The sequence below is a fragment of the Pleurodeles waltl genome, chromosome 7, assembly GCF_031143425.1.
Source record: "Pleurodeles waltl isolate 20211129_DDA chromosome 7, aPleWal1.hap1.20221129, whole genome shotgun sequence".
In the NCBI taxonomy this organism is placed as follows: Eukaryota; Metazoa; Chordata; class Amphibia; order Caudata; family Salamandridae; genus Pleurodeles; species Pleurodeles waltl.
In genome coordinates this window covers 234,560,602-234,580,337 of record NC_090446.1, presented here as the reverse complement: position 1 = coordinate 234,580,337, position 19,736 = coordinate 234,560,602, and the positions used below count along the sequence as shown (strand labels likewise).

Sequence of the window (19,736 nt, the reverse complement as noted above, 5' to 3'; positions counted from 1 at the left end):
TGGAGAGACCCTGCACAGGGTCCCAGTCTGCCTGGGAGCGCCCTGGCTAGATGTTCCTAGCCAATCCTTATGCTGCTCTGAGCAGCATGAGGATTGGACACAGGGCAGGCTGGGATCCTGTGCTAGAGGAGACAGAAGAGCAGAGGAACGGAGCGTCGTGCCGCGGATGCAGAGGTAAGTGTCTTTTTATAATTTCTTTATGTTATGTGTTGTTGTTGTCGTCATCGTCCCCCTTGTGTGCACGCTGCTCCGCCCTCTCCGCGATCCGTGACTGTATCCCAGGTCCCTAAATTATTGGAATGCTTGGGTTTAGGTGCAAGAATACCAGCCACAGTTGGAGATTTACACAATTTCGTTGACAAGATTTTTATGGTCCGTGTTTACCTTTAGCTGTTTATGAAATGGTTCTTCCTGAGCAGGTGCCTTATCTTTGAGCAGTTTGCTGTATTCAATAAGCTTTTCCAGCTGTTGCCCTATAACTAAGTAAGAAATATTACTTCATTTTTAGAAAACAATCCATATGCCTTGCTTACCCAACAAACACACATTATTCAATGATCTAGACAAATTTGTCTTGTCTAGTTTTCAGGCAGCAGATATGAGAACAGAACTTATTACATCCCTCCCATCAGGCAAATGAATAACTATCCGAAATCTTTTAAGACAGAATGGAGAATAGAAGAGGAATAGCACAGAAGGAATAATGTGGAGACTTATAAGTTCCTCTGGAATATTACAGGCTCAGATAACTCAGTTGTTTTCAAATATCAAAGTACAAAAATGCTTAAAATTTCATACACATCTGCCTACATAATTTAAATAGCAGCAATGAGACGAGGGCATTGATACCAACGTCCTGTTTGTTTGTTATTCCCATGAAGTATGGAATGGGGCGTGTTCAGCAGTCTCCAGGGCAGGGATACTTGCTTCTGTATTCCATGCCAAACAACCACTGATTAAGGCGGCATAACACTGCTGAATATATAACAACAGGTAGTCCTTTAAACAGAGGCAGACACCAGCTGTAAATAATATATACTGACAATATACATATCTATACCCCACTTGGGTGCCTGGGCCTAGTGTCAGAAATGGATCACCCCAGGGTCATTTGTAGTCCTCATGCAAGGACTACTGTTGACCCTTGTGTGTTCCATTCCTGTGTTGGGCACTAGGCCCTGGCACACCAGAGAAGTAGCGTTTTTATTCTGACAAGTGAGGGAATGCTGGGTGTTAGGAAATTTGAGGATCCCTGCACATTCCACTTTACATCACAGACATGAAAGGAAAAAAAGTGTTTTTAATAAATGTTTCACTTTTGCAGGGTATTCTGGGTAAGAAAACATAGGGGATCCACACTTTCGATACCTCCCAGAACTCCCCTTGCCCCAGGTCTAATTAGGGTCGTTCCCTGTCGTGGGTACTTGGCTCAACCTCACGAGTGAGGCACCTATTTTTTCTGGGGAGACTTATGGGAACACTGGGTGGTAGGACATTTGTGACTGCCTGCAGATTCTAGAACTTTTCATCATAGAAATGTGAGGAAAATGTGTATTTTATTCAAAGTTTGAGGTTTGCAAGGGATTATGGGTAAAAACAAAAACTTGGAGTGAGACACGCAAGTCAGCCCACCCTGGATGCCCCTATGTGTCTAGTTTTCAGAAATGTACAGGCGGACTAGATTTATATTAGTGTCGGCTGAGCTGGGGTCCAAAATCTTGAGCTACCTACTTTGGGAAAAAAGGGTCAGTTTTTGGAGGAAAAATGTGATGCGTCCATGTTGCGTTTTGGGACGTTTCCTCTTGCAGGCATAGATCTACCTACACAAGTGAGGTACCATTTTTATTGGGAGGACTAGGGAATGCCACATGGAAGGATGTTTTGTGGCTCTCCACAGATTCCAGAATTTCCATCACAAAAATGTGAGGAAAATGTGTTTTTTTTTGTCAAAGTTTGAGATTTGCAAGGGATTCTGGGTAGAAACATGTGGTGAAAAACACACAAGTCAGCATACACTGGATACCCATATGTGTTTAGGTTTAAAAAATGGATGGGTGGGCTAGGTTTCCCCAGGTGCTGGTTGAGGTAGGGTCAAAATCTTGAACTACCCATTTTGAAAAAAAAGGGCTAGTTTTTGGTTGAAAACTTTCCTGCATCTATGTTGCGTTTTGGGCCATTTCCTGTCGGGAGTACTAAGCCTATCCACACAATTTAGGTACTGTTTTTATCAAGAGAATTGTGGGAGCATAGAATAGTAGAATATTTGTTATTACCTTTTGGATTTTGCTGAATTTGTGCCTTTCATATGTAAGACTTTGTAGAAGAAAGATGACCTTTTGAAAACAAACTCCAAACCATACAGGTACCCACAAATTCAGAGATGTAGAAATAACCACTGCTGAAAATCTTTAGATTTTGTGTCCATTTCAGAAATATATAAATTTCTTTAATACCAATTTTCACTCAACCTATTGTGCTATAAGAATTGATCTCTACTCTGTACTCAATGAAAAAAACATTGGAAGGATGCACCTTGGTTGTAGGCTCTGGGTACTTTGGGTTCAGGGGAATCTACAAACTCTATATATCTTTGTAATCAAAATAGTGCAGTGAATGTAATGGTATGTTGCTTTTCTCAATCTGACATTGTGACAAAAAATTGCAGATGAAAATGTTGTCACAAATGTAAATTTTTCCTACACATTTTTAATATTTCTTTATTTCAACAGGTATTTCCCTTGGAAAAACCTTGAGGGATCTACACAGATGACTCCTTGTTAAATTCAGAATTTTGCATACTCTTCTGAAATCTCTAGCTTTTCTGAATCATCTATGGGTTTCACACTGGTTTCTACCACAAACTGGAAGTAGGTCGAGAGGCCAAAACATTGGGAAAATAGGATACATCTTAGAAAAATGCCAAAACTGTGGTGCAAAATTAGGTTTATAGATTGAGCTCTGTATGTTCTTGAAAGCTGGGAAGGTGGCAAACCGTTCATGGATGCCATATTTAGGGGAAAAAAACTGCTGCTTTTATCTGGAGCACTTTTTCCCTATTTCTTTTTTAAAAACTCAAAATGTTCCTATATTTTGCCTATTTTCCTCGTCGCCTCCAGGAGAATGCACAAACCCTGGGTATTGTTAGAATCTCCAGGATGTTTGAAAAAATGGATGCAAATTTGGCTTGAGTACCTTATGTGGAAAAAAAGTTATGGAGCCCTAAGCACAAACGCCCCTAAACAGCCATACAAGTGCTCAGCCCTGGAGCGTGAAGGATTGGCCCTGCAGCTAAGGGGTTAACCTTTGTTTTTTCAGGGAATTCCTATGTTTTTTAGTTAATGTAAAGTGATACTTTATTACCATAGGTAAAGATTTATATTTTTTAAATGATGATTTAATGTATTGCATAATGGCACTCTGGGTGTCTGGGTCACATACATTATTAGGTTGATGCCCAAGAGATTTTGGGAAATGGGTGAAGGCAATGGAGAATGCACCACTGAAATAGGCATGATGACATGTCTTCCACGTGTCTACAAAGAGCACCACAAAACATTGCAATATTGGTTTAAAAGAGGATGCAATCCTGAATGGTTCAAATGTTTCCAATCCTCAAGAAATTTTGCCAGCATCACCAATCCCCAAACTCAGAGTCATGTTTCCATCACTCAAAATGTTTTGCCAGCTTCACCAATACCCATACTCAGTCAGCAATTTCTTAGGCCTTTTTTTCAGAAAATTGGCTTCACCACTAGCTAACACTCTGACACAGCAGCCTTCCCTTCCTTTGTTGAAGTTCCAGACATTGCTGTGACATGCAGTATAAAAGTACACATTAATATTCTTTTACTAGGAAAACTGAAGGTAAACCTAGCAAATAGACATTGGAATGCAAACCTTGTTGTTACATCATTCCAGATGCCAATCTGCAGGGGACAAGGTGTTGGAATGTTACTAGTGGAAGTGGTGAAGACAGAAAAGACAGCTAATGTTTTTTTGCTCTAAAATTAAACACAGCTACCATATCAAGTTTTCAAATATAGGCACACCCCACAATAATCATAACCTAATCTGTATATCTCATGTAAGGCAAAATTCACTAGCATTTTGCTTTGAATATATGTGACTTTACTCTGGTAGTACACTTGACTTTCTCCTGAATTCCAAGTTTGAGCAAAGAGCACTTGTGGCTTATTCAAGATTTACTCCTGGATTTCAGGACTATGAGAGAAGTCCTACTATATTAATTACAATACAATTATATTCATATTGTTTAGGGTCATGAAGAGAGGTGTGCAGCAAACAGAAACTGGGAGAAAACTGAAATTTTATGCTTTGGATCTGGCATTGAGCGTTGGAATTCCCGATGGTGGCCTGCTGACTGTGGTACTTTCCCTGTCCCCACCACCACCAGCAGAAACTTAGGGATCATCTTTGATGACTGCCTATCTTTTAAAAATCAAGTTAACCACACTGTCTCGACATGCTTGTGGATTTTAAAAATGCTAAGAAAAATCTTCCCTTATTTACAACAGAGGTGGAAAGTTACTGTTAACATTAGACCTGATCATGTCCAGGATGGACTATTGTAACGCCCTCCTCTCTAATTTGGACAGTGTCTCCATGAAAAAATTACAACTTATTCAGAATATGGCGGCAAGATCGATTCTAAATCTCCCTCGATCAGCTTCAGCCATAGGCAGCCTCAAACAACTTCACTGGCTCCCAGTAGTCCAATGTGTGATCTTTAAAACATTGTGCTTGACCCATAAAGCAGTGCACGGTATTGGCCTTCACTACTTAGCCACTCATCTTCGCTGGTATAGACCTAGGCGTCATCTTGGGTCCCTTGAAGCTTTCACTATTCAGGTCCCGTGGACTTATAAAGTTAAGTGAGGGGACAAAGCCTTCACAGTGGTTGCGGCAAAACATTGGAATGCTCTCCCCCTTCATATCAGGAAGGAAACCAACTATTTGAGCTTTAGAAAGTTGATTAAAACCCGTCTCTTTCCGCGCTAGTCTCTGTTTTTTAATTCCTGTGCCCCTCTGCTTATTTTCTTTCGGCGCTGCGCTTTCTCTCTCTTTTTTCTCAGCTTTGTTTTAGCGCTTCGATGCTCGTTTTCGAGCCGGAATGCGCTCTATAAATCCTTTTTACATACATGCATATAGTACTGCTAAAGCGGATATAATACAAGTGAACTTTTTATACATGTCCTCATCCTCTTATAACAAGATCATCAGAAGCGGGAATGTTCATATACTTTATATTTCAGTCTCATAGAATGAATGAAACAGATATATAAGCCGCCATAGCTCCTTGATTCTATTTTTTAAAAACGAGCTGTTTTTGGCTAAATTATTAAAAAAACATAACTGGACAAGAAAAAGATACAAATTAAATTTATCACATATTTACAAATGCATTTGTGACGGTCGGTGACCCTACTAAACTATTCTTTATTTAACTCCAGGGATTAAATTAATGCTTTTCAGGTCAATATGAAAAGAATCATTCTGCCACTGAATTCATTATTTGTACATACCGTCAACTTCAGCAAGGAGGCCTTTAATGGAGGCTAGAAAGGAAGGGAATACAAGACAGAGTAAACGCATGATTGAGAGTGACTGTGTGTTGGGTTATCTGCTTTATAAATGCATTGGCATTTTTTTATATACACACCTCCAGGAACAGCTTCAAATTCTGTCAGCTCCAATGGAAATTTTGTCAGATCAGGCTCGTGTAAGAGGATCTGTTCCGCAAGGGCATGGAGCAAGGTGAACTTCCTCTCCTTCCCCCAGAGCTGAGGTAGCTACAGGAAGACAATGAGATGCTAAGAAAAACAATCTCAGAGAGCATGACCTTGAGAGATGGGAGGTTAATGGTACAGACATATTACAAACAGGGAGGCAAACAAAATGTTTTGCGTAATACAATCAATGAAAGGAAGATTTTGTCATGTTCACACTGTATGGGACCCATTTAAAAGGCAAGATAAATTATGTAAAGTAGTCCCCTGTAGAACTGTTTTACGTACTCTTACAATCCTTTGAGAAATGGCCCCAAAAGATTTAAAGGGGTAATACAATAGGATTATAAAAATATTCATATACATTTAGTACAAACAGAAATAACCATGTTTTCCTTGCGCATTTACCAAATGGGTGATTGCCCTTTCAAGTCCAGTCACAAAGGCATGCTGGAGTTTGTTACAGAGTTCTTCTATAGGATTACTTCCCATACTTCTAAATATTTTTGTGAATCGCCTTTCATATCTTATCATGCCTATAACGAAGTTTACATTCATGTATCTATGACCTTTGAAGCTGTAAAGTTAAGGACAGAAGACACATATTTTGTTATAATATATTTCCAATGCATCAATTAAAGTATATTCCTTTCAACCAGGCACAGGTCGTCAGTTCTGCAAATTCATAGTTCATATGTACAGCGAAGACTGCACATGTATCGAAAAATGAATGTGCAAATACGAATCCACAGTCAAACTGGCTGCAGGAAATTTACGGATTTTAAAAGGGAGAACTGAAACGCCTGGACGCGCTGACAGCTACGTAAATCACAGACTGATTTTAGAAAATGTTAAGAATCTGCCATTGTACTTTTACAACAATACAGAGACGGAGAACAATGCTTCGAGGTATGTAAACGAAAAACAATCACTGACATTTGTGCAGGAAACGTGTTTTAATGCCGGCACCCACCAATTTCCATTATTCTGCCGGCCCCATCGTTCAAATAAAAGTAATCCACTGTGATCAATCACAGACCTGAAAATTCAAGCTCTGTTTGAGCAGTGATGCAGAGCAAAATAGCCTGCTCAGTGTAGGGCCCCATGGAGAGAAGGACGCAGTCCAGTCTCTCCACAGGAACGTTCGGGCTGGAAAGAGATGGCCAAAGAGGGGATAGGATGGGGGATAGAAGGGGAGGGGCTAGGGATATGTATATAGGGAGGGGCTAGGGTAGGGATCAGATTCTTCTGCGCAGCCTGTCGCACTGCACTGAGGATGGCCGATCGGTAGGGAGAAAGCGGTAGGGTTGTTACTATGACCGCGGGACATGACGCGGCAGCTGTGAGGGCTGCGCTTAGCATACTCGGAGAAGCCGTTCGTAGTGACCTCCTCAGGCCTGGAGTGCTTGACCAGGCCTGGGTGGGGATGACGCGTGCGGCATGTGCTGCTGCAAATGACTTAGCAGCAGCGGTTGCAGCCTGCCGCTTGACATCCAGGCGGGTGAGGAGGAGATCAAGGGGGGGTGGAGACACTGTGCGTCCACCCCGATTCATAGCACGTCTGCGGGGATGCGGGGGAGACTGAGAGGGAGCCGGTGAAGGAAAGGGCAGAGCCTGTAGCAAAAGAACTGGCTGGTGAGCTGGCAGGGCACTGTGCTCAGGACCTGCCTGCTGGGCAGCATACACAGAATGAGGAGCAGAGCCTTGGCGCTTGGAGCAGCCCTTGGACCATGCTGTGGCCAGGCAGCCTACCAAGGCAGGGAGGAAAGGCACAGCTGGTGGGCAGGGTGGGAGCAAGGGCAAGGGCAAGAAGGTGCAGGCAACTGAGGGGGAGCCCAAGGGGGACCATATGTAGGCAGTGGGGGGAGGCAGAGCTGTGGCCTGCTGTGGAGCAGCTAGAGGCAGGTGGTTTTGGGCAGGGTGGGGGGGTAGACCCAGCGGCAGCCATCCACTGACTGGTCGGCAGTGGATATTGAAGCCAGGATTCAGGAACAGTGGCGGCTAGTGGCAGAGACAGAGGAACGGTGGGCCCTGTTATGCAAAGAGAGGGGTGAGGCAGCGAGGAGAGCCAGGCAGGTAAGTCTTTAGGCACCAGTGAGGTACCCGAAGGGGGTCGTAGTTTAGGGTGGGCAGTTTGATGTAGGTCCCTGCTGAGGAGAAGGGTAGGGAGCAGAAGGCTGGTGTGGCCGGAGGGACATGCACCGTGATGGGCGCAAAGGGTGCATACGGCCTGGCCTGGTGCAGCGGGGGGAGTCACAGCCAGTGTCAGAGGTTGGCAGGTCCGTGGCTAAGCCAACGGGGCGCATTACGGCCCCTGGATGTTGATCAGAAGCTATAGAGGGGTCTTTGGCGGCCTTCTCTAAAGCACGGGAGCGCACAAAGCACACGCATGGTATACGCCATGGGGGTCAAGGGATGGAGGAAGAGCATGATGTGGCAGATGCAGAGGGTGATGATGATGAGTGGTGTATGAACAAAGAGGGTGTGGTTGAGCTGGATTATGAGGAAGACTTGGAGGAATGTGAAGAGGGGAAGATTCGCGAAAAAGAGGTGTGCGGGGAACTCAGAAGGAGGACGGGACGCATGAGCGGCGCAACCCCCTCTTCCCTTCCTGTTTTGCAGGCATCAACGACTGGCACACGAGTCCAGGAGGTTTTGAGCACAGAAGGCTACGGGCACAAGTCACTGTTGGAAGTGGGTACTCAAGTCCACGGAGTACAAGGTAAGGGGGAATGGTGGTCACCGTGGGGCGAGTGGCAAAGCAAGGCTGATGCACCCCAATATAAGTCTATTGGAGTGGGGGACGACTAAGTATACAGCATGCCTAGTGCAGGTGCGTTACAAGCAGGCAGCAATTGCCAGGCGGTGGACACAGTGCTAACATCCCAGAGTGGGGATGGGGAGACAACGGCGAGTGGGGACAAGGAAGGTGACGGAAAGGAGGGGGAAAGCCTAAAAAGTGACTCCCATATATGAGTCTAGCAATGCCACTGGGGTCTCACGTAGCAGACAAGACAAAAGCAAGTATCTGGGAGCATGAGTATGTTGACATATTTAAGCTCCTTCTTAGAGATGTTCAGGCAAAGGAAGGCTCAAAGGATGAGGAATGTGAACTGGCGTGTAGGCCTAGGGTCCCCATAACTATGGATAATTGGACCTCTGCATTTTTGATCTATGCTAATATGTTCTGCAAAAAATATGTAGACAGAGCCATTGCCATGTTTAAGTACATGGACATTATTCGCAAGGCCCAAATGCATTTTGGGGACTTTGCATGGCTGAGCTACGATGAAGAGTTCAGGGCCAGACTAACTGTAAACCCTGAAAAGCTGGGAGGGATGTAGACTAGGAGTTGTGGGTGCAGCGGATGTCCTCTTTGCATTCTGCTGCATCCACCCACACAGCCAGTGGTATATAAGCCTTTTCAGCAGTGCCCTGCCCCACAGGGGCAGTCAGGCACAAAGGGTCCCAATGCCTAACTCAGGAGCAAAAGGTTTTGCTCTTGTTAAAAATGGGGTCTTTGGTTGACAGTCAGGTTACCCCCTGTCCAAGCAAGGTCCCTCACTCTAGTCAGGGTAAAGGAGAATCACCCTCAGCTAACCCCCGCTCACCCTCTTGGTAGCTTGGCCAGAGCAGGCAGGCTTAACTTCAGAGTTCTAGATGTAAAGTATTTGTACCAACACACACAGTAACTTAATGAAAACACTACAAAATGACACAACACAGGTTTAGAAGAATAGGAAATATTTATCTAAACAAAACAAGACCAAAACAACAGAAATCCAACATACACAAGTCAAGTTATTAATTTTAAAATCAAAGGAGTGCTAAATCCTTTTGTAAACAGTAAGAACACTGTTAGCGTTGAAAAGTACCTGGGTAGCGTCAAAATACCACGCACGGGCGAGTGTGCGTTGAAAAAGGTAAGGGGTGCTTCGATTTCTCACCCACAAATGAGATTGTGCGTCGTTTCTCCTTCACTGGTCAGGTCGGTGTGTGTCATTTTCCTCTCCACAGGAGAGCGATGCGTCAATCCGGGCAACACTCGGGTCCAGGCAGGCATTGCGTTGTTTTTCCGAGCCCGGCAAGGTTTGCGTTGAAAATCCTGCCGTACAATGTTAAAAAAAACGCGATGTGTGCGTAGCGATGTTACCAGCCTCCGTTAGCGATGCAACGCATCATTTCTCCAGCCGAATGCGGCAATCTCCCAGCCGCACTGCAGGCGGTGCGTCAATTTCTGCCACGGAGCCGGCGGCATGTCGTTTCTTCAGCCACGTCTCGGAGGTTGCGTCAGAAAATTCTCGGTGGTCTGTGTGTGAATTTTCAATCTTGGTCTGCCAGCTTCACCGGTCAAGGCCTCAGGAACTGGATATGGCAGCACTTGGCAGGGCAGGAGTCTCAGCAGAGAGTCCAGGTGCTGGCGGTGGAAGTCTCTGATGGCCCTGAGACTTCAACAACAGGAGGCGAGCTCAGGACAAGCCCTTGGAGATTTTTTCACAAGCAGGAATGCACAACAAAGTCCAGTCTTTGTCCCATTTCACCAGGCAGAAACAGCAACTGCAGGACAGCTTCACAAAGCACAGTCACAGGCAGGTCAGCACTTCTCCTCAGCTCTTCAGCATTTCTCCAGGCAGAGGTTCCTCTTGATGTCCAGAAGTGATCTAAAGTCTGTGGTTTTGGGTGCCCTTCTTATACCCATTTTGGCCTTTGAAGTAGGCCTACTCAAAAGCAAAGTCTCTGTTGTTTGTGAAACCCTGCCTTGCCCAGGCCAGGCCCCTAACACACACCAGGGTGTTGGAGACTGCATTGTGTGAGGGCAGGAACAGCCCTTTCAGGAGTAAGTGACCACTCCTCCCCTCCCTCCTGGCACAGATGGCTCATCAGGATATGCAGGCTACACCCCAGCTCTCTTTGTGCCACTGTCTAGAGAGAGGTGCAAACAACCCAACTGTCAAACTGACCCAGACAGGGAATCCACAAACAGGCAGAGTCAAAGAATGGTTTAAGTAAGAAAATGCCCATTTTCTAAAAGTGGCATTTTCAATCACACAGGTGGTCTTTGTGAATACGGCGGTAACAACCGCCATGTTCATGCTGGAGGTCAAAACACTGACCATCAGCAACCCCGGAACCCCACCGGCCCAATAATGAACATTTCTGTGGGCCGGCGGGCGGAAACATTGTTTCCGTCCGCTGGTTTACTGAAAGGCCCAGCCGGGACATTGCCTCTGTGTGGCAGGTGCAGCTTCACCCGTCGCGCAGATCACTGCCCGAGGGACACTGAACCGGGGCCCCTGCACAGCCATGCAAAGTGCATGGGCAGTGCAGGGGCCTCCAGGGGTGCCCCGGGGCACCCCCTCCGCCAGCCCACCAGCCTTTCCCTGGCGGGTGAACCCACCAGGGAAAGGCTGGTGGAAATGGAAACATTATCCGAAGGGTAGTGCAGCTACCCTGTCGTAGAGTGTACCCACTCACCACCAGGGTGCCTGACGGTGGAAGCCTGGCAGTGAGTGAGGGCTGCCGATGGCAGCCCTCACCATGTTCGTAATGCGGTGGATTGGCCCACCATGTTCAAAATGAGGGCCACAATCTTCAAACAAACTTTACTAAAAGATGTATTTTTAAATCGTGAGCTCAGAGACCCCAAACTCCACGTCTATCCACTCCTAAAGGGAATCTACGCTTTAATCATATTCAAAGGCAGCCCCCATGTTAACCTATGTGAGGGATAGGCCTTGCAACAGTGAAAACAGAATATGACAGTATTTCACTTTTAGGACATATAAAACAGATAAGTATATGTCCTACCTTAAACATACACTGCACCCTACCCATGGGGCTATCTAGGGCTTACCTTAGGGGTGTCTTACATGTAAGAAAAGGGGAGGTTTAGGCCTGGCAAGTGGGTACACTTGGCAAGTTGAATTGGCAGTTTAAAACTGCACACAAAGACACTGCAGTGGCAGGTCTGAGCCATGTTTACAGAACTACTAATGTGGGTGGCACAACCAGTGCTGCAGGCCCACTAGTAGCATTTGATTTACAGGCCCTGGGCACCTCTAGTGCACTTTACTAAGGACTTACTAGTAAATCAAATATGCAGATTATGGATAAACCAATCAACCATACAATTTACACAGATAGCATATGCACTTTAGCACTGGTTAGCAGTGGTAAAGTGCTCAGAGTTCCAAAGCCAACGACAACAGGTCAGAAAAAATAGGAGGCAGGGGGCAAAAAGATTGGGGACGTCTCTGCATAAGAGACAGCTCTGCACCCCCGCAAATTTAAATATGAGTGTTCCAAATGTGGGAGGAGGCACCCAGTCATGCAATGTTTTTCCCTTGCCAGTCTGGCAGAACAGTGGAGATCTACAAGGGGCTGAGGAGGGCAGGGCACTCCTGGGCCAAAATGCGCCTACTCCAATTAAGTTGGGTAGGTTACTGCCCTGGTTGTGCATGTACCCGAATACAGACATGAGGTGCAAATTGGAATGGGGTTTCAGACAATGATTTTGGGTAGGGTGCCAGGGGCTGCAGATGAGGAAATGGGCAGAAAATTTGCAGTCGCCAAAAGCAATGCCAGATGAGGTAGCGATAAAATTGAGCAAGGAAGTGGCAGAGGGAAGAACTGTGGGCCCCTTTTACATGTGGCCTATGGACGCCCTGATGATTTCACCTTTGGGTGTGGTCCCTAGGATGACCAAGGGGGATTTTCGACTGATACACCACTTTCCCTGGCCAGAAGGTGCATCGGTAAACAACTTCATCCTGCACGAGGATACACAGGTAGTGTGCACCTCAGTAGACAATGCCATTCTGCTAATATGGGGTGTGGCAGGGGCGCTGAGTTGGCTATGTGCGACATAAAGGCAGCTTTTCAGCAGCTCCCTATTCACCCTGAGGATTTCTCTTTGCTGGGGATGCAGTTGGGAGGAGCCATTTATGTAGACAGAGTGCCGCCCATGGTGTGTGCAATTTCTTGTGCATTGTTCGAGACTATCACCACCTTCATGCAGTGGGTTTTTGCGCAGTTGAGTGGACATCGGATGGTGTCACACTACTTGGATGATTTCCTGTTTGGTGTGTGTGGAAAGGCTTTGCAGTGATGTGAGTATTTGGCGCTGGAGTTGGGAGTGCCTCTGGCCCAAGAAAAAACTGAGGTCCTTAGCTGCGTGCTGACTTTTTTGGGCATTGAGTTGGATACGGTGGCCTTCACTGCACTATGTATGCTGAAAAGGATGAAGAACTTTTAAGTTTTTTACAGCAGCTCCGGTTGAGACGTGGCACAACAACTCCTGGGTTTCCTCAACTTTGTCTGTTTGGTGGTCCGGGAAGGTAGGACTTTTTGAAGGTGCCTGGGGCTGGCCATGTCGGGCGCATCTCTGCCTCATCACAGGATTCAGCTGACTGCAGGTTTGAAGCAGGACATCAAGGTATGGGAGCTTTTCCTGACAAAGGTTAATGGGGTTTCAAAGGACACTGGATGGCAGGTGCAGATTTTTTCGGACGCGGCGGGGGGCCTCTGGTTTTGGCCTTTTTTGGGAGGAGCTGTGGTGTGCAGAATCATGGCCTGCACAATCAGGGCAGGAGCACTGCATTCCTGGAATTCTTCCCACTGCTGGTGGCTTTGTCTGTGTGGGGTTACAAACTGGCCAACAGGAGAATAATGTTCCATGTGGACAATTTGACAGTGGTTGATCTGGTAAAATGACAGAGAGCCAGGGATTTCAGGGTGCTGTGCCTTTTGCGGAGATTCATGCATCATCGATTGACACTGAATATCATATTTAGGGCCGCACACATTCATGGGGTCAACAATTCTAAAGCAGATTCCCTGTCTCGTTCTCAGTGGCAGCATTTCCGCATATTGTCAGCAGGCACAAAAGAGCACAAGACAGCAGTCCCAGTGGTCAGTTGGGAGTGGGGGTGTGATGGTCATGAGACTGGTGGAGATGCCACTACCGGAACTCACCCTAAGGAGTTATCGCCTAGCATGGTTGGAATTTAAGGACTTTGAGGTTTTTGAAGGGCAATTCTGGAGGCAGGAGCAGTGAGTGCTTGAAGCTTGAGTGTTGCATTTTGTAATATTTCTAATTCAGAAGTGTTTATCACCTGCTATGATTGGGGGCAAGTTGGCGGGTGTGTATTTTTATGGGAAGTTGTTTTTGACTGGGATCCGGCAAAGCATGGTATTTTGGGGAGAAGGCTGAAAGGTTGGGGACGGGAAAGATCGGGGTCAGGTAGGGTGGTGCGTGAAGCCATTACATTTGACCTGCTCTTACAAATTTGTGCATGTACTGACAGTTTGTTGTGTGGATACCTAAGAGGTGGCTCTTTTTTATTAGTGTATGATATGGAGGTTTTTTTGGGGCTTTCCGTGTGTCTGATTTGTTGGGTGTGGGAAAAGCTTGTGGAGTATGGAAAGGGGATCTGCGAAGGCAGGGTGCGCATTTGGGTATCTGGTTGAGGCGGTCCAAAACAGATCAGTTGGGCTGGGGAAAGTGGATGTGGTTGGACAAAGGGGGAAGGGGGAAGCATGTTGAGTACTGGAATGGGACTCTTTCAGGGAGCACAGAGTAGGAGAGTGGGGGTGTTTTTTGTCATGAGAATGGTAGTAAGCTTACGGCTTACCAGTTGATGGCTGTTTTGAGGATGACTTTGAGGTGTCTTGGGCGGCAAGCGGGTAATTAGTCACTCACTCTTTCAGGATTGGTGTGGCAACTGAGGCGGCTCGCTTAGGTTGGACAAAATCAAGTGCATTGGGAAATGGAGGTCAAAATGTTCCGAGAGATATGTAAGGGCTTGATGTGGCGTCTATTCCGTCAAGGGTGGTTGGTGACATGGGGGAGATATTTTTTTCCAGGTGTTGGGTTTTTGTGGGGTGGTTATTGTCTCACACTTACATCTGTTTATCCTTCCAGGTTGTGTGCATAGTCTAAAGAAAGCAAAAGCTGTTACATGGCTGGTTGGACACTTGTTTATTCACTGGGAGGCGAAATATGAGGAAAAGCAAGTCTATGGACGATCTCTTTAACTTCCAAGTAGCAGGCACGAGGTGTTATGGTGGGGGAAGAGCGGCATGAGGTGGGGCAATTTGCTTTCTTTTATAACTTTGATCCTGCCAACATGGGGTTGTCCTGATGTATTGGTATTACACCTTGGGGAAAATGATCTAGTCCGCTTATCTGGGCTCACCCTACTGCAACATATACAGTGGGATTTGGCATTTCTGAGGCAAAATATGCATGAGACTTTTTTTGTATGGACTGAGTTTGTGCCCAGGAGGAAATGGAGAGGAGCTCTGAAACATGGGCTATTGAACAGGCCAGTAGGAAGCTTAATTGGGCTATGAGGGTTTTCTGTGGGACAACTGCGTTTCTTGCTGACTATTTTGTGGGGTGAGAAGCTGTGGCGGTGTGAGCCTGTTTATATGTACTTTGGTGCTGCATTGGGTTCGCTGGGCGGGCAGCAAAACGCCCAAAGGGTTTGTGCTGGGTGGCAGTAGATGGGAGGGTGGAGAGTCAGATGGAGGCCTGGATACCCTTCCAGTGGGGAAAAAGAAGCAGGTGAAGCATGAAAGAGTGGGGGATGGCTGACTCAGACAGGAGATGAAAGCAAAAGGGGGATGTGTGGGAGAATGGAAGTGGAAACAGGAAAAAGTGGGGAATTAAGTGAGAATGGAAGACGGGGGAGTTCCAAAGGGTAAAGATGAAAAGTGTTTGTTTAAAGTTCCAGTTATGTTAATGTTGTATTATGATGAACAAGCCTGTCTTAATAAATGGCCTTTTACACTAGTAAAATGGGTGTCAATGCCTATGTCCCAAGTGCTGCATAAAAACATGGGTGTCAATGTCTATGCCCCAAGTGCTGCATAAAATAATTTGTACAGGCCAAATGACTTCTGGAAATTGAAGTCTTACAAACCAAGATCCGCTTAACTCTGTCCACTCCAGCCAACAGATTTGTAAAATAAATCTGAATTCTTAGACAATCGCTGAATCTGTCCTCATCCTTTTCCTACAATGTAGAGAGGTAATATCAAAGACTGTCAACTAAAGATAATATATCTGTTAATCATAGTAGCTTAATTAATAAAACAACAAGTTGAGAAAAAGGGAGAAATATGTTTGAGTCATGAGAACATGTTACAATAATTAAGGGAGCAATCAGATAAGTTATTACCAAGCAAGTATGCAAAATGTTAGATTCACGATACAAATTATATAAATGAGTTAAAAGCAAAAGCAAATGTTTGGCAACTTCCATGGTTATACTTTGGAACCTAATCTCAAACTGCATTATGTAGTATGTAAAATAATACTAAAGTAATACTATTTATATACTAGAAAATGTAATTCAAAATTCTATGGCCGGAAACATTCACCTCTGCCGTCTTTCTGTATGAAGCTGTCCACTATGGTGACAAAGATTTCCGTGCACATAGTTTCCCGTTTTAGTAGTAAATGTAGGCGAGATAGAGGGAGTGGAGGTAAACTAACGGTGCTACTAAATAAAAAGAAGTCAGGGAAATATAATGACAAACTTAGGGAGGGAAATGATAATGCAAATATGCACCCACAAAAGAATTACTACTCACAAACAACACTTTTAAAGTAAGTACAGATCTAAAGGTGTTAAAAAAGGTGTATGCACCATACAATGCCAACACTAGTACTGAAACATAAACCCATGGAAAATATTGGAAGCTGAGAAAAAAATAAACCCTACAAGAACTAATGTTAAATACATTAATCTAGTTTAGCATGTATATTGTGTGTGTGTGGTTGCAAGTCATTTGTCTCTGTGTGTGAAAAGCTATCCATAATTGTTGTTGAAAATGTAATAATAAAAACACACATATTAATCACAAAGACACATATATACAAACACACACACACACACACACACACATATATATGTAGTCACTGAAAGGAAACAAAGGTTACAGGGATGTTATAGTTAGGTTCTGAATTTACTCATACAAAACCACAGAAATTCAGGCTCAACTTATAGTTGCATTGGGGCGCTAGTTTTAGTTATTGAAAGAACTAGAACTATAACTACTGAGTTTCCATGGTTTTATACAAGTAAATTCAGAACTTCAATGTCTCTATAACCTTTGTTTTTTTTCCAGTCAATTTCTTTGTTATTTTTAATGTATAGTAATTTTAATAGCTATACTTGAATCGAACCACCACCGTGCACGGCCTTTTAAAGTGCGCGGTGCAGGTTTGCCACAGGGCCTGGACTGTGGCCTGGCCCAGAGCCAACCCTCTATATAAGCACCCAACCTTGCACTGTGCACTGTCTTCTCCTGTGCAAAGGGCCTGAAGCCAGTCCTTGCAGCCAACCCCCATACCCACCCAATCCGATGCTTTGCACAGCGGAAGTTAGCTGGGGCCTCTGTGGGTGTAAAAATAGGTATAAGAGGCTGTATCTGGGGGTAAACATGGCTGTCAAAGTGTCTGTCCTGGTGTGAGAGTGAGTACATCAGTGTTTTAGTGGGTGCATTAGTATGTGCTTGGGTGTGTGAGTGGGTACATCAGAATGTGGTGACAGTCAGAGTGTGTGTGTGAGTGATTGGTAACTGTCTTAGTGGGGCTGAGTGGGTGCATGAGGGTCTGAGTGGGTGTGTAAGTGTCTGAGTGGGTGTGCGAGTGAGATAATTGATTGAAAGAGAGACAGAGCGAGAGAAAGAAAGGGAGGGGGAAAGAGATAGTGTTTTTAAGGCTTTGATGTCTGATATACTTAGAATGAGTTATTTGTCTCCAATTTAAAATAAAAAAATGTATTTGCGTTTAAGATGTTTTTTTTTTTTAAACGGAAACATTCCAGCTGGACTCATCCCCCATAGCTCAATGTGAAGATCTGCGACCTTCAGACTGAGCTATGTGGGTTTCTTGTCTTTTTTTTTTTTTTCCTAGCCCTTTATGGGTTTTCATATTATTTATTTCGAATTTAAAAAAATAATAATCAAAAGTGCTTTAAGTGCTATCTGGCACAGTGGGGGAATTCTTAAGGGCTCTCCCCGTGGTCCCTACATATATTTTAAATTAAATAATTTTTTCAAACAGTAAAAAAAAAAATACCATGACCTTTATGGACTACCTGCCACTGCAGGGGAAGCCTGAAGCCTTAAGGCTTCCCCTGCAGTGCCAACGCTTCAGTAAGCACGGAGCTACTTTGGCAGCAACTTTGTTCCTGCTGAAGCATTTCATCTCTAGAGATGAAAGCTCTGCTGTTTGATAGTGGGACCTGCTTTAAAGATCCCGCTGCCAAACAGCAGAGTGATTGCTGTGGCTTGGCTTGGCTGCAGCACTGCAGTCAAGCCACAGCAAACAGCTATGTCCTGGGGGTGGGCATCCCGGGACGTAGCAGGAATGGCCCTGGGGGCTGGTGGTCCCCAGGACCATCAGATGCTCCAAGACAGGGGCCACGTGGCCCCATCCAATGGAATGGGCCTGAGGGTGGTGGTACCTGTGGCCTGGGGGCCCAAAGGGACCCCCTTTCTGTTTTTTTACACTTTGCCCAGGGGGTGGTGGTCCCCAGGGGACGGGGGGGGGTCGCATCTCCCCCACATGTATTCAATAAGAAGCCCTAGGGAGGTGGCAGTCCCCAGGGCAGCAGGAGGGCATGGGCACTCCTGCATATTTTAAAAGGAAGCCCTGGAGAGGTTGCTGTCCCCAGGGCAGCAATGGGGCCATCGGCCCCCCTGCATGGATAAAAAATAAAAGCTCCTGTGAGGTAGTGGTCCCTGAAGCTGTGGGGGTGCTGGGAGGCCTCCCTACACTACATTTTTAAATGCCCCGGGACAATAAGGAGCCTATAAAAAAAACAAGCACTGTAACCTGAGCTTGTTTTTTTATCATTTTTTCTTCCACGAATCTTGCAAACTTGTGGAAAAATATTATTAAAAATATAATTGTTTTTGCCTGGGGGGGAGCCCTATGGGACCCCCCACCAGTGCTGAGAGATCAGGGTGTCCCTACCCTGGCCCCTTTTATTTTATTTTTAATTTATTTTTGGGACTTATCTAAGTTGAGTCCCAAGGTGGCTGCCAACACTCCCTGTTTTGAAGTGTTGACATCCAATTAGAGCTGTGCATATCCCTGCACAAGCTTGTCTTTATTTGCGAATACTTCGTGGCAAGGGATTTACATAATTGCATTTCCCTAAATTTCTCAAAAACTACTGAATGGATTTACTCCAAATTAGCAAAAGTATGATCTTCATACTGACAGGTGGCTTTCTGACACATTTGGTGTAATTCCATCCAGATTTTCGGCCTGTAGTCGTATCTAAAGAATCCTATGGAAATTAACATGGGAAATGCAATGTTTTTTTAGCCCCCTTGACAGATCACCCCAAAACGTTCCATGCACAACAAGAATCACTGCAACACTTTTCTTGGAAAATTTCATGAAGATTCGTCAATCAGTGACAATGATATAGGCAAGTCAAAAAACACATGGTCCTAACTATACCTACCTGCTGACGCCCGCCCGTATATGTATAAACTTATGTATATGTATATGTATGTATAGATTTTCTTGGATATTAAATTTTCTTGTGACTCATTGCATCCTTTGGGATCCAGATTTTTGCCCTGGCTGGCTGTTGTTTTCTTGTGATCCTTCATCTTCCAGCATATATGCATTTATATATATATATATATATATATATATATATATATATATATATATATATATATATATATATATATATACATATATATATATATATATATATATATATATATATATATATATATATATATATATATATATATATATATATATATATATATATATAAAATATGCGGCCAACAACTATGTCAAACGAACCCCGCCCTGTGCATGGCCTTCAGCCATACATAACATGTGTTGGCAGCAAGCGGCCCCCTTCCCTAGCCAATCTCAGCACCAGGGACCCCAACCTCCAGGCCTAAATATTTCATTTTCTTTTGGCTGATCTCAGTCCAGGGGAC

General features: G+C 44.8%; 1 protein-coding gene across 1 annotated transcript in view; it reads right to left on the bottom strand.

Annotated features, from left to right (window-relative positions):
• Positions 1 to 19,736, bottom strand: part of LOC138303991 (uncharacterized) — a 692,211-nt gene that overhangs the window by 16,522 nt on the left and 655,953 nt on the right. Inside the window, exons 12-14 of the mRNA XM_069243614.1 lie at positions 5,681 to 5,810; positions 5,544 to 5,576; positions 385 to 479 (exon numbers count right to left, since the gene is read on the bottom strand). Coding sequence (XP_069099715.1) covers positions 385 to 479; positions 5,544 to 5,576; positions 5,681 to 5,810 — 258 coding nt within the window. The remainder of the gene's footprint in view (positions 1 to 384; positions 480 to 5,543; positions 5,577 to 5,680; positions 5,811 to 19,736) is intronic.